Genomic DNA, 13,824 nt, shown 5'->3' with positions numbered 1-13,824 from the left:
AAATATATTACAATCCATTGATAAAAGTCAGTCATTTATTAATTACATGGAATGTAAAGGATATATGCTATTTTAATTGTTCATATTGGATTCCTGGTCTTCAACTCATTTTTAAACTCTGGTCAGCATGGTTAACTCTCGATATTTGCCTGCGTTAATTTATGCTAATGGAAGCAAGTGTGATGTGGAAAACCAAAAGCCTCAGGAATTCTCTGCTTTTTGGAAAGAGTTTTGTGTTTTGCTGGTATTTTTTAGGCTAGTAATAAAATTGGCTTAGATTCCTTGGATATTTATCAACTATCAGCAACTTCAGAGCATAAGGGATTGAAGGAGGAAACCAGCTTGGAATTTAAAAATTGTTGATGAAAGTAAATAACATATGAGTAATCTAGAGTTGGCTTTATAAGTGCCTACATAGTGATCTGGGAAACCAGACTCCAGGAACAATAGACATTTTTACAAAAGCTAAATTATTCTTGCCATAGTTCGTAAACATCTCAGATGTAATCCTTTGAGAAAATAGATATTTTAAAAACAGTAGCTGTCAAAAGAAATGGACTAATATTTTAGTTAAAGTTAGGACCAAGTTACCAATATATTTATATTAGTGAGGATGGGGAAAACCTCAACTGTGGTTTAATTAAGATTTTATGGATTAATGTCACTTCACCGTCACACGTGCTCCCATTCCTGTCTTCATATTATGAAATTACGATGTGTTTCTCTTGGAAGTTAGCGAAATGGATGGATCTCAGTAGCTATTTTGAGTAAGGAGTACCTGGTAAGCAGAGTACAGAACTGTTGTAGATGTCACGGAGAGCCCACGCTGGCTTTGAAGGGGTTAAAAAAGTTTAGGTTTAGAAAAGACTTCCTAGCTCAAATCTGCATGAAAACCCTCTGGTGATGATGATGGTCACCTACAATTGATGACCAGGCCCGTTCTTAATTCTCCACCCTGCAAAGTCATTAGGATACAAGTCATCTGTGTACAACCAGTGTGCTTTACCTATTCCTTAGACATTTGCAAGGAGGGCTTTCTGCCCTCATTTTCATTGGGCTGCCATGCAGCTTTGGTAACTAACCATTTATTTTATACATTAAATTGGTAAATAAGCATTATAATTATTGGGGTTGTTTCAACAACGCAGCTACCAGGGGAGAACTGAGCTGTTAAATAATTTTAAAGGAAGGAGTTGATTCAAATGTGTGGCGTTCTATTTGTGTTTAATGGACTTCTCAAAGTGATTATACTCAAGGAATCGCAGGTTAAACTACAACGTGGTAGAGCAGTGATAAGACCAGCTTCACTGACTGAAGCCTGATATGCAGCGCTCCTTCAGCTTTCACTAGACTGCTTCTCTCCAAGCTTCAACCTCCTCATCTGCTACCCACTGGTGATCATAATACCTCCTTAAGGGTGTTGTTCAAATTAGCGGAGATAATCATAGTGTGGCAGTTTCTAACCCAGTGCCTGAACTCACCGGATCCACAAACAGAAATACATGTGGATATTTATTTTTAATGGCCACATATACTGTATGAACTTCCTCGCCAAATTATTTTGAAAGCAGGGTCCCCACCTCCCATCACTGTGTAGACAATAAATATGGTTTATTTTCTTCCTAAGCTCACCTTCCTAATTAGAACAGAGAGGCTCAGCTATCTTGTTAGTAAATCAAATATGTCTAGATACGATGATTTATTATTGTTTTTCCTCTCTGTATTACCAAGGCTTTTTTCATAGGGATATGAAACCAGAAAACTTGCTTTGTATGGGCCCAGAACTTGTGAAAATTGCCGACTTTGGACTGGCAAGAGAATTAAGGTCACAGCCACCGTATACTGATTATGTATCCACCAGATGGTGAGTAGTTTTTAGCAACGGTCCAGAGGCATATGTCTCTGTTGACGCTTTCCTACAGTAAGTAGATCGTTACACATCTTTCTGGAGGTTCCATATCAAGTATTTAAAGCAAAATGTAGAACTGAATTTTTTTTGTATTCTTTGGAGAGAGAGAAGGATTGCCTCATGACTCTTGTGATAAATGAAAAGGGAAGGAAAAAGGATTTCACGCATCCATTCATTCATTCAACAAACATTTATTGAACCCGTTATGTGCTGGATACTATTTTAGGCGCTGGGAACACAGACGTGAACGAAACAGAAAAGAATCTCTGCCTCATGCTGCTTACATGACAGCCAATACATAAACAAACAAAGAATGTCCTGAGTTACCAACAGAGAGACATACACACGTTCATCACAAGCACGTAACAGTCCCATCTTGCACACTACCCAAATGTCCATCACCAGAGGCATATATATTCACCCAGTGGACTACTTCACAGCAAAGAGAATGAAGGCCTACAACTACGTAAACAATATGATGAATCTCACAGACACAATGTTGTGAGCAAGAGGCCAAACAGAAAAAGAGCACACATTATGTGCTTCCATTTATATAAAGTACAAAAATAGAACGAACCTGTTAAAAGTCAGGATAGCGGTTACGTGGTCGGGGTAGGGGCAGTAGTGACTGGAAGAGCGCAGAGGAGGGGCCCTCTGCGGAGCTGGTAACACGCAGTTCCTTGGTCTGGGTGCTGGGCCCATGGGTATGTTCTAACTGTGAAAATTCAGCAAGCTGTACTCTTAGGACGTGTGCATTTTTCTGTACGTATATTGTATTCCAATAAAAACAATTAAGAATATCTGAGTATCAGATAGTGATACATGTACATCTCTACATATTATTATACAGAAAAATAAAGTCTGGAAAGGGACAGGGGATTGGAAGAGACAGGGGAGGGAAGGGGTATGTTGCTGTTTTCAACAGGCGGTCTCACTGATGCCGGGCTGGGGAGATGCTGGGAGGCAAGAGGCTTTCAGGCAGAGAAAATGCTGAGCGTAAAGGCCTACGGACAGGAGTGCCACCGTGGACTCTGCCAAGAGCAGAGTGAATAAGGAGGGTGGGAGCGGGAAATGAGGTCAGAGCGTTTGTGGGGTGGCCGGATGTAAGGACTGGGATGTCATGCTCATCGGAGAAAACCAGGGGGCCCCTGGAGGGCTCTGAGCTGCCGTCCTGAAAAGGGTCTAGAGGAGCAGAGGCAGAAGCAGGGAGACCAAGGAGGAGGCCGTTGCACTATCTTGGGCAGAAAATGACAGTGACTTGGATCTGGTGGCCATGGAGGTGGTGACAGGTGTAAGATGCTGGGTGTGTTTTAAAACAGAGCAGATGTGATTTCCTGGTGAAGCAGATGTGGGGAATAAGATGAAGGAGTCAGAGACTTCAGGGTCTTTTCCATGAGCAGCCAGAGGGCTGGAGTCAGCCCTGATGGAGACGGGGCTGCTGTGGAGCTCGTGGGGGGAGGCGCAGTTGTGTTTCGGGTTGAGGGGTGCCTCTGAGACAACCACGGGGAGATGTCACGGTAGGCGGTGGGACCTATAACCTGGGGTTCAGGGAGCAGGGCTGGGCTGGAGATGTAAACTTGGGACACCCCAGTGTTAAAAATTACAGGGTTGGGTGAGGTCACTAAGGGACTGAGTGTGGTTAGAGAAGAAAAGAAGTCTGAGGACAGAGCCTGGAAAGAGTGACAATATGTCCCGGTTTGCTGCGGACAGTCTCGGTTATCAACAGTTTCGTTAAAACAAGCTGGGACACGTCTGATCGACCTCCGCTGTATGCTTCCCGATTCCTCCCTGGTCCGATCTGGTGACATGAGAGACCCATAAACCAAGTTCACACTTCAACACATGGCTAATTAACCATGTCAGTTTTAAATGAGTGCCTTCCAACTGGCTTCGAAGAGAAAAATCAGTTACCTGATTTCTAATAATCATTTGATTTTTTTCATCACAATTCGGAGAATCAAAGTGAAGCTTTTGGAAGGTCATTCCTTGAAAAGGGAAATGTCTGACATTGCTATGAATGCTATTTAACTTCAGTTAAAACCTTTGAAAATAAACTTATTTTTGCCGTGGTAATACAAGTTTTAGTGAAGCCTAGCATCACAAAAACAGTATTCTTACTAAATTAAGAAACCCAGAAAGCAGACATTTATTTGGATTGGTTAAGATGCATATCTATTTTGTAACTGCATCCAAATAAGCTGCTAAATTTGCATTCTACCGAGCAAAATAAGCTGCAGTTGTCAGAATTTACACATTACACATACACGCAGAGGGTAACTGCACTGCAGGATTTCTGTGACGCTCCTGATGCCGACTACAGAAACGGCGGCAGCACGGCTGCGTGTGCGTTCTCTCTTTGCCGTCTGTCATTCGAAGTTTAGAATTGTTTGAGCCTTTGAAAAACTACTTTGTAAGTCAATTTAAATGATTTACAGTGGTATCTAGCTTTTCTTGTAAATAATCCCTTCATATCTTGGTTGCATTTTGCTTCAAATCACTTGGAAATCTTCATTCAGAATTTTTGATAAATGGACGCCAAAACCCCAAAGCTTTTGAAGTTTACGGGAAACTGCAATTATTGAAAATGAAGTTTGCAAACAGGAAGATAATGATATTTATCCCTACAAAAGCAAAGGAGGAACTGAACAAATTAAATAAGAGCTCAAAGTGTGCTAGTTTTATCTTTTTTGTTTGTTTGTTTGTTTGTTTGTTTGTGGTACGCGGGCCTCTCACTGTTGTGGCCTCTCCTGCTGCGGAGCACAGGCTCCGGACGCGCAGGCTCAGCGGCCATGGCCCACGGGCCCAGCCGCTCCGCGGCATGTGGGATCCTCCCGGACCGGGGCACGAACCCGTGTCCGCTGCATCGGCAGGCGGACTCTCAACCACTGCGCCACCAGGGAAGCCCTAGTTTTATCTTTTTTAAACGTATAATTAGAATTGGAAAATCTCCTCTTGCAGGGAAGAATCTTTTTAAGGAGCTTCTATTTTCAACTGGGTAAATTTAGATTCTATACTGAAATGGAATGAAATTGAGAATACTTGTTTTCAGTATCTAAATTTGGCAAAACATTCAAAACAATTTCGTCTCCTAAAAATATCAAAACATAATAAAAAGTGTTGGCAAGGATGTGGAGGAACTAGAACCCTCCTTTGCTGGTGGGAGTGAAAAATGGTACAAAACAGCCTGGCAGCTCCTCAGTGGTTAAACATATAGTTACCATGTGATCCAGCAAAATCCCACACCTAGGTACATACCCAAGAGAAATGAAAACGTACGTCCACACAAAAACTTGTATACGAATGTTCACAGCAACATTACTCATAATAACCAAAAAGTGGGAAAACCCCAAATGTCCATCAGCTGATGAATGGATAAACAAAATGTGGTCTAGCCATACCGTGGAATATTATTCGGCAATAAACAGGAAGAAGTACTGATATATGCTACAACATGGATAAACCTTGGAAACATGTTCAGTGAAAGAAGCCAGTCACAAAGGACCAGACAGTGTATGGTTCCATTGATGTGAAGTGACAGAACAGGTAAATCCACAGACAGACAGTAGATTAGAGAAATGGGAGTGCAGGGCTGTTGGAGAGGTGTGGGGGTTCTTTTGGGGGTGATGAAAATGTTCTAAAGTTGATTGTGATGACGGATGCACAACTCTTGTGAATATACTTAAAGCCACTGAACTGTATGCTTTTAAATGGATGTACTGTATGTTATGTGAATTATATCTCAAAGCTGTCCAAGACAGCTACTCTGAGTGGAAGCCAAAGGACAACACTGCAAAGCATTTAGGCTGAAACGTTTATGCATTTCAACATGGGAAAAAAATTGAGAATATCCTCCACCAGCTACCTTTGCCTTATAAATAGAGTATTTTTCTAATTAGAAATATTATCAATTAAGGAAATTGAGTCAATTGAGGAATCAGCACTTTCAAACAGATAAGCCAAAAGAAGGACGGATAAACAAGCACAGGGAACTATATGCAATATCCTGTGATAAACCATAACGGAAAAGTCTACAAAAAAGAATGTATATATATGTATAACTGAATCGCTTTGCTGTACGGCAGAAATTAACACAACATTGTAAATCAACTATACTTCAATAAAATAATTTTTTTAAAAAAAGATGGGAGAAAGCCCACTACTCAGGGATAATCTTTGTCAGTCTTTTGTTTTCGATCCTTCATGTGAATATATCAGGATTTAATGTGTTGTAAAATTATACGACTGCTCCCATTCAGAACGTATCTGCTTCCATTCAGAGCTTCTCCGCCTTTTCTTAATGTATTATATAGCATTTCCACAGTTATTTGTTGGAGTCCCTGTCTTAGGCCACTTGGACATTTCGTTTATAGTTGTCTTGAGCTCCACTACTTGCTTGTGGTCAGGAAAAATGTGTGCTAGTCAATATAAACCCAACACATTGTGCAGAGAGATGCCTGATACAGAGAATACCTGGTTCTCGATTGAAATGCCTGACCAAACAACATACTACTGCCATTCCACCTCTGAAACTACAAGCACAATGGCCTGTTTTGTTTTGTTTTCCATTTTCATAGGTATCGTGCTCCTGAAGTTTTATTAAGATCTTCAGTTTATAGCTCTCCCATTGACATGTGGGCTGTTGGGAGTATAATGGCTGAACTATACACGTTAAGACCACTTTTCCCAGGGACAAGTGAGGTCGATGAAATCTTTAAGATTTGCCAAGTTTTAGGGACTCCCAAAAAAGTAAGTACTTTTGTCCGTAAGTTGTTGTCACTTTTGATTATTTGTAACTTTGGGGCAGCTAGCTGATATTTTCATTTTCAAAAAGGCTGACGCTTTAAGGGTTAATTTTCTTATCATCAGTCTTTTTTTGTATTGGGATGGGATGAGGGCTGCAAGAAGCCAGAATCCCACCAGACTGTAGAAAAAAGGGGCTTACCTTTCTGTAAGAACTTAAGGGAAATTTCTCTATATTTAGAATTCTATGTATTTAACTTTGGTCTGATGACCAGCCGATGACTACATGCTCAGCCTCTTTCCTACCTGTTCTGTGAATGTCCACTGGGATCAACGCTTTAATGCCACGTGTCCTGGATTTTATTTTCTCTTAACCTTTTCTTGTTTACATTTATGTACCTCTGCCATGGATATTTAATTTCTTGAACTGAGTACTTTTCAATTAACTATTGCACTCAGCTAGACTTCACTTTCTGAGATGCACTTATTTAATAAGTTTAAGTTTGTATAATTACACCTGAATTAAATGAGTGTGTGCCTCGTAGTTAACATTAGTCAAGTTAACGCAGCTATTAAAGCTTCAACGTAACTCATTTCCCAGCTATGTGCAGTTTTTGACATTGGATGCAATGTATAACATATAATGAGGATCTTTGTAATAATCAGTGTCTTTGTACATCGCTTGTCCTTACTTGTTCAGAGCCACCTGGGTACCATCATCACCATCGAGATCCAAAAGACCAGAGTTTAACATTTTGAAATTTATGAAAGTGCTTTCTCATTTTTTCCCTAATTCTCAACTCACTGTTCTTTCTATACTGTTTATAGCACTGAATTGTGTATGTGGTCTGGTATTTCATTTTCACATTTATTTATATAAGTCAACATTAAAATTTTCATACACAAGTGATTTTTATATTATTACTCTGTTTTAAATTGATCATTAAAAACAAATTACTTATTGCCTCCCCTCCCCCACTTATATATTCCTTAAACAGAGTGACTGGCCGGAAGGGTACCAGCTTGCATCCTCTATGAATTTCCGCTTTCCCCAGTGTGTTCCTATAAACTTAAAAACTCTTATTCCCAATGCCAGTAGTGAAGCTATTCAGCTTATGACTGAAATGTTGAGTTGGAATCCCAAGAAACGACCAACAGCAAGCCAGGTAAGACAGATCTCCCTGGTATAGTTGTGTGTGGGGGTTTGTTTGTTTTTTTAATTTGAGGTTTTACAATATCGGGGATATTTTTCTTTACAAAGACAAGTCTATTTTCAACCAGAGTTTTACCAAGAGAATTAAGCCCTAAAGCTTAAAGCATCTAGTGTATGTTATGATTTAACTTCTAGGCATATAAGATTCTTGGGAGAATTGCAAAAATAGCCACTCCAATGATTTTCTGTTTTGTGGTTCAAATGAGGAACCCTGTGGAGGTTGAGGTTGAAAGGAATTAATCTCTAATGATAAAAATTCAGGCACGTCGACACTTTGATCTCTGACTTCTAGCCTCCAGGATGGTGACAAAATACATTTCTGTTGTTTAAGCCACAAGAGCCTTAGAAAACTAAACGGTGAGGATAACTGTCTGGGGGAAAAAGGCTGTATTTCTCTGGCTTTTGAGGTGGGGGTAGAGGCATTTGGATTTACTATTCCACTTAGATGACGTACACTAGGAGAAAAACGATCCCTCCACCACCACCAAACGAAATAAGTGGTTGGCTATGAAGGCACAATGGCTTCTGGACAGAGAATGAATGTCCACTTCAATAACCTTTCAAGGAAGTTTTGAAATCACTATTCTTTCAATATTTATTGAGCACAAACTAAGAAACTAAGTGCCTGGTAGTATGTGAGGTGGTTGGAATTTCAGATATGAATATACGACCCCTTTCCTGGCCTGGTGGAACATCCTGCAAGTACTCAATTTTCTACCACACTTTTTTGGGGGACAGAAGGCTTTGATAATTTAGAGACAGTTAACAGACAGATGTACAGGGATGATCCTTCCACCCAGAGGAAGGATGGTGGTAAAATTTAAGGAAGAATTTGCAAGGAAATGACATTTACACTAGGCATTAAAAATGTTGGAATTTGCTCACACTTTTTTTCCATCTAGCATCTTCCTTTCCCTTCATTCTCTGGCAAAGTGATAGAGCTCTAAACATGGAGGCAGTGGCAGAACTGGAGGATGAATGGGAATGGGGCAATGGTGGGAAATGGGCTAGAAAGACAACTACGAAATAACAAAAAATCAGATTTAGAATTAGAAAAATGTCGACCTGATTTGCACAGGATAGTTTGTATTCTGTGTATGACTCCAAATGTTTATGATGAGCTTGTGTTCATTTCATAGTTTAAAAGAATAAAGAAGAAAGTAAAAGTCAAAAAAAAAATTCAGGCACGTGACAAGCTAATTAGGAAGAAATTTGTCACAGGTAATAAAAGAGCATCTCTTCAGTTAGACAACCTCGTAGACTTTCCGACGCTCTCCTACCGTGTAGAGGACTCGGGTTCCCTCGACAGGGCAGCATCATCCCTCCACAGGACTGGAGTAATGCTCCGTCTCCGGCTCCCACAAGAGGGCAGCGTGTGATACCCATGCTTGGCTCCTTTGTGACTATACCCTCAACACCTACAGATGAACCCTGTCTCATGGTCTTAAAAACGCCATGGTTTTATCTGCAAAGGGCTTAACTTAAAAAGTCCTGGGGCTTCCCTGGTGGTGCAGTGGTTGAGAGTCTGCCTGCCGATGCAGGGGACGTGGGTTCGTGCCCCGGTCCGGGAAGATCCCACATGCCGCGGAGCGGCTGGGCCCATGAGCCATGGCCTCTGAGCCTGCACTTCCGGAGCCTGTGCTGCGCAACGGGAGAGGCCACAGCGGTGAGAGGCCCGTGTTCCGCATAAATAAATAAATAAAATTAAAAAAAAAAAAAAAAAAAGTCCTAACAGGCTTTATGGTATTCTTATTGTTATTTAAATATAAATTGAGGATTGAAATAAACCAAATAATTATTTGGCTTTTAAAAAATTTAACTTGAGACGATATTTTCTAAAGGTCAACTGGAAGAACAAATAGGAAAGAATAGCCAAGACAGGTTTGAACAGTAATAAGTAATCAGAGCACAGTGGTAGGGTTAGACAGCTTGCCCTATCAGACGTTAAAATAATCTGTAAAGTGATAGTAATTACAACAGTGAGGTACTGGCATGAGGTACTTACAGTTGCAGAAGCTGCAAGTCTGTGTAAGGTAAAATCTATATATATATGTGTGTATGTGCCTGAAAGACTAGAAAGAAGTTCTGAAAAGAGAAACATCAAAATGTGAGCAGTAGTTTTCTCCTGGTGTTGGCTTTCGAGATGATTTTAATTTCTTCTTGAGAACTTTCTATACATTCCTTATTCTATTCAATCAATATTCCCTTAACAAACAGGAAAAAAGAAGTTATTATTTTTTAAAGATCCTCTGTTTCTTTAAGGATGGTAGCTGGTATCTTAAAGAGGAAAAGTTACAGATGAAGCCCTGGAATTACAAAACATTCATAAAGCTTCTAGCTCCAAAATGTACATTATTGACTTAGGAACAGTGACATACTAATTAATGGGGCTACTTAATCCAGAACCTGAGTCCTTCTATGTGTCAGGTACTGATGTACTTAAATCGTCTACAGTTGCTGAGTTCCACTTAGCAATGTCCACGTAGTTAACACACACATCAGGTGTGGTAGGGGACACAACGAAGTTTCTAAGGGGAAACTTAGAAGAAACACTTTTTCTACCTCTGCCAAAATATACACCTCCCTGCCCTTCACCTCTTCCTTGTTTCCTATTTCACTGCCCTGCTTTTTAGTGGAAGCAGGGAGACAGGGAGAGGTTAAGTTACAGGAGTTGCCTCTGTCCATCTAAAATCTGCCCCTGCACGCCCGAGAAGTTAACTGTGGGTCAGGGCTACGCCTCCACGTAGGCGGGTACTGGCTTAGGGCAGGCAGCGCAGGGGAACAGGGCTTCATTATCTTAAGGGGCAGCCCCTTCCCCGATACACACACACACAAAACAGCAGAACTGGGAACTTCCCTCCCCACCCAGACATGCAGTACTGATAAGGGGACCTGTATCCACAGCTGAGCTGCACAGAGAGCTTCAGACACTCTCCAGACCAGTTTTCACCAACCTCGGTACTTCTGACATTTTTGACCCGCTAATTCTTTGCTGTGGGGAGGCTGTCCTGTTCGTTGTAGGATGTTAAGCAGCATCTCTGACAGCGTGCCTAGATGCCCGGAGCGCCTCCCAGCCCCCGAGTTGTGACAGTAAGAAAAACGTCTCCGAAGGGGCAAAATACCCCCAGTTGAGAACCACTGCTCTAGCCTGTGTCACCCCGATGGTCACCAGCTCTGTCCCCTACCCCCCACTTCCATGCAGTAACAGTGATTTGATGACTGATCTAGTGAAAACTCAGTGACCATTTTTACTAGTACTTGTATAGTTTATTCCCATAAGTACTTTCTCTTTGCTGTTATAGTGTTAAAGCTTATTTCAATTTCTTAGAATGTTTTTTTATTGCTAGTAGACACATACTTATAGTTAGGCTAAAAATAACCCTGAATTTTATATGATGTTAGAGTTAATCATTTAAAATAAACTACAAGGAAGGTTTTCTTAACTCATTTCTTAATGCCTTTATGGAGTCTAAAACATTATCAGTATCTAGTGTTTTAGTTTGAGTTAATCCCTCAAATTCAGCCACTGCTTATAAGCTAGACTTTGTGTTCTATACGGAGTCTTTACAAGAACAGTTGCCTTGACTGGATGTTAAAATTACAAGTGAGTTATACATTCTTTCTACTAATATGTACTTTTTCATTTTTTTTAATGAAATTTTCTTCTCAAATCATTTTTTTTTCTGGGTATCTTTTTAAAGTCATCACATAAGGGGAAAACTGGATGCTTTCTAAATCTCTGAAACTTACCTAGACTAGTGATATATGCCTAGCCCAGCGCTGGACAAGAGTTTATATGCAATAAATTTAGGTGAAACCTTTTTCCATTTGTTTTTTCCATGCTTCTTTAGGCATTGAAACACCCATATTTTCAAGTCGGTCAAGTATTAGGCCCTTCCTCACATCATCTGGAACCGAAACAGACTTTAAATAAGCACGTGCAACCACTAGAGTCAAAGCCACCTGTAGTTGATCTAGAACCTAAGCCTCTGCCAGACATAAGTGACCAGACTGCCGGACAGCCCCAGCCGAAAAACAGCCACCAGCCACTGCAGTCCATCCAGCCGCCACAGAACACGGGTGTCCAGCAACCGCCCAAGCAGCAGAATCAACAGAAACAGCCGCCAACGCTATTTCCAAGTATCGTCAAAAACATGCCAACCGTAAGTAGCCCATAATGACACTTTAGATGCGATGGTTTGGTTCCATTAGGATTTTGTCTCTAGGCATTCTAAACACGTTGGGGAAGATATAAAAGATGTCCGTCTGTTTTCGTTTCTCAATACAGACCCAGAACCCAAAACAGTGTCTGGCACATGGTAAATTCTCAACAAATATCTGTTGAATGAATGAATGAATAATTGTCCACACTGTTTTTGAACCACCTCCAGGGTCTTGAGGAGTCCACATTATCTTTGGGGCAATTCTGACTACTAGAAAGTTCTTCCTCATACTGAGCTCAAATCTGGTTTCTGTAGCTTTTAATAGAAGTTAATCACTCTTCCAGAAAGGCAGCCTTTCAGATATTTGAAAATCGCCCTTACATTATCTGCCCCTTTCTCTAAGAGAAACACCCTCAGTTCCTTCACGTACTCCACAGGGATGTCATTCACCGATGACTGAGTGACCCTCGGTTCCTGTGTCTGAAGGAGCCTTTGAGTCCCCTCACCCTCCTGTTTCCCCTGCCAGAACCAGAGGCAGACAGTAGGTAGGAAACACGAAACAGGGTGAACCACCGCCAACATTCCAGAACCTGTGTTCACTCATGCCATCAAGGACTACTTTTTTTTTTTTCTTGGAAGGCCCATAAAATGCTGACTCGCACTGGGAGGGAAGGAAAGGAAGTTAACCTTACTAAATAGCTACTAAGTGCCATGCACTATGCAACACCCTCCCGCCCTCTCGTATGCATTCACCAAGTTAAAGTACCCAATAAACTAGCCCGCAATTTTTAGATGGCTAATGAGCTGCGGAGTTGGGATTGAGCATTCTGTTAGCTAAAATTCCCAAGTCTGTTTTGTACAAGTGCTTCTGTTCAATCACATACTCTATACCTCTCATTGTGCATTTGATCTCTAGGATTCAAAAATTGGAAGACCTTATTTTTACCTCTCACATTTCTAATAAGTATTTTTGAACCCTTATTTTGTCTTCTCAGTTTAACCATTCTGCCCAGCTTGTCACCAGCTATGGAATGGTTGTTCATTTTTTTCCTCCTGTACCTTCAGGATGAACAGAATAGCAATGTGCCCTTGGGATAGCAAGCCACTAGAACCTTCTTCTAGACGGATACTGACCCATTAATCAGTACTCTTGGTCAGATTATTGAACTATGTGCTTGTCTCAGTCTGCTCAGGCTGCCATAAGAAAATACCACAGACTGGGTGGCTTAAATAACAAAAATTTACTTTCTCACACTTCTGGAGGTTGGGAAGTCCAAGATCAAGGTGCCAGCCAACTTGATTCCTGGTGGGGCCCTCCTCCTGATTTGCAGACAGCACCTTCTTGCTTTGTCCACATGGCAGAGAGAGAAAGCAGCTCCCTGGATTCTCTTCTTCTAAGGGCACTAATCCCACCATGAGGGTCCCACCCTCATGACCTCATCTCATCCCCAGTTACCTCCCAAAGCCCCATCTCCAAATACCAACCCATCGGAGTTGGGGTATAAATTTTGGTGGGACATAAACATTCAGCCCATGACAGTACTGATGCTCCTTTGTTGTCCTTTCATTACTTCATTTCTTTGATAGCATGAAAGAAGACCCTGTCACCTCCTTTGCTGAAGGCCATATAGAGTACATGCATTCGCTGTCTGCTTTTTATGAAAAATGGTGGTCTGTGTTATCTACCACCTTTTCTCCTTAGGGCTCAAAAACTTTCTCTTTAATAACTGCCGTTAGAATCTTTGCCCTCATCTGGTACCAAACTTATTAATGTGGAGTTTGCAAAAATCCACCTTCTA

The 13,824-nt window shown here is 41.1% G+C and overlaps 1 protein-coding gene across 1 annotated transcript in view; it reads left to right on the top strand.

Moving 5' to 3' along the window:
- Window positions 1–13,824, top strand: part of MAK (male germ cell associated kinase) — a 48,415-nt gene that overhangs the window by 16,973 nt on the left and 17,618 nt on the right. Inside the window, exons 6-9 of the mRNA XM_067751991.1 lie at window positions 1,732–1,864; window positions 6,484–6,655; window positions 7,648–7,815; window positions 11,714–12,025. Coding sequence (XP_067608092.1) covers window positions 1,732–1,864; window positions 6,484–6,655; window positions 7,648–7,815; window positions 11,714–12,025 — 785 coding nt within the window. The remainder of the gene's footprint in view (window positions 1–1,731; window positions 1,865–6,483; window positions 6,656–7,647; window positions 7,816–11,713; window positions 12,026–13,824) is intronic.

Source organism: Pseudorca crassidens, chromosome 10, assembly GCF_039906515.1.
Source record: "Pseudorca crassidens isolate mPseCra1 chromosome 10, mPseCra1.hap1, whole genome shotgun sequence".
NCBI classification, from domain to species: Eukaryota; Metazoa; Chordata; class Mammalia; order Artiodactyla; family Delphinidae; genus Pseudorca; species Pseudorca crassidens.
The sequence above is the reverse complement of the archived record's forward strand: the minus strand, read 5'-3'. Positions and strand labels throughout refer to the sequence as shown.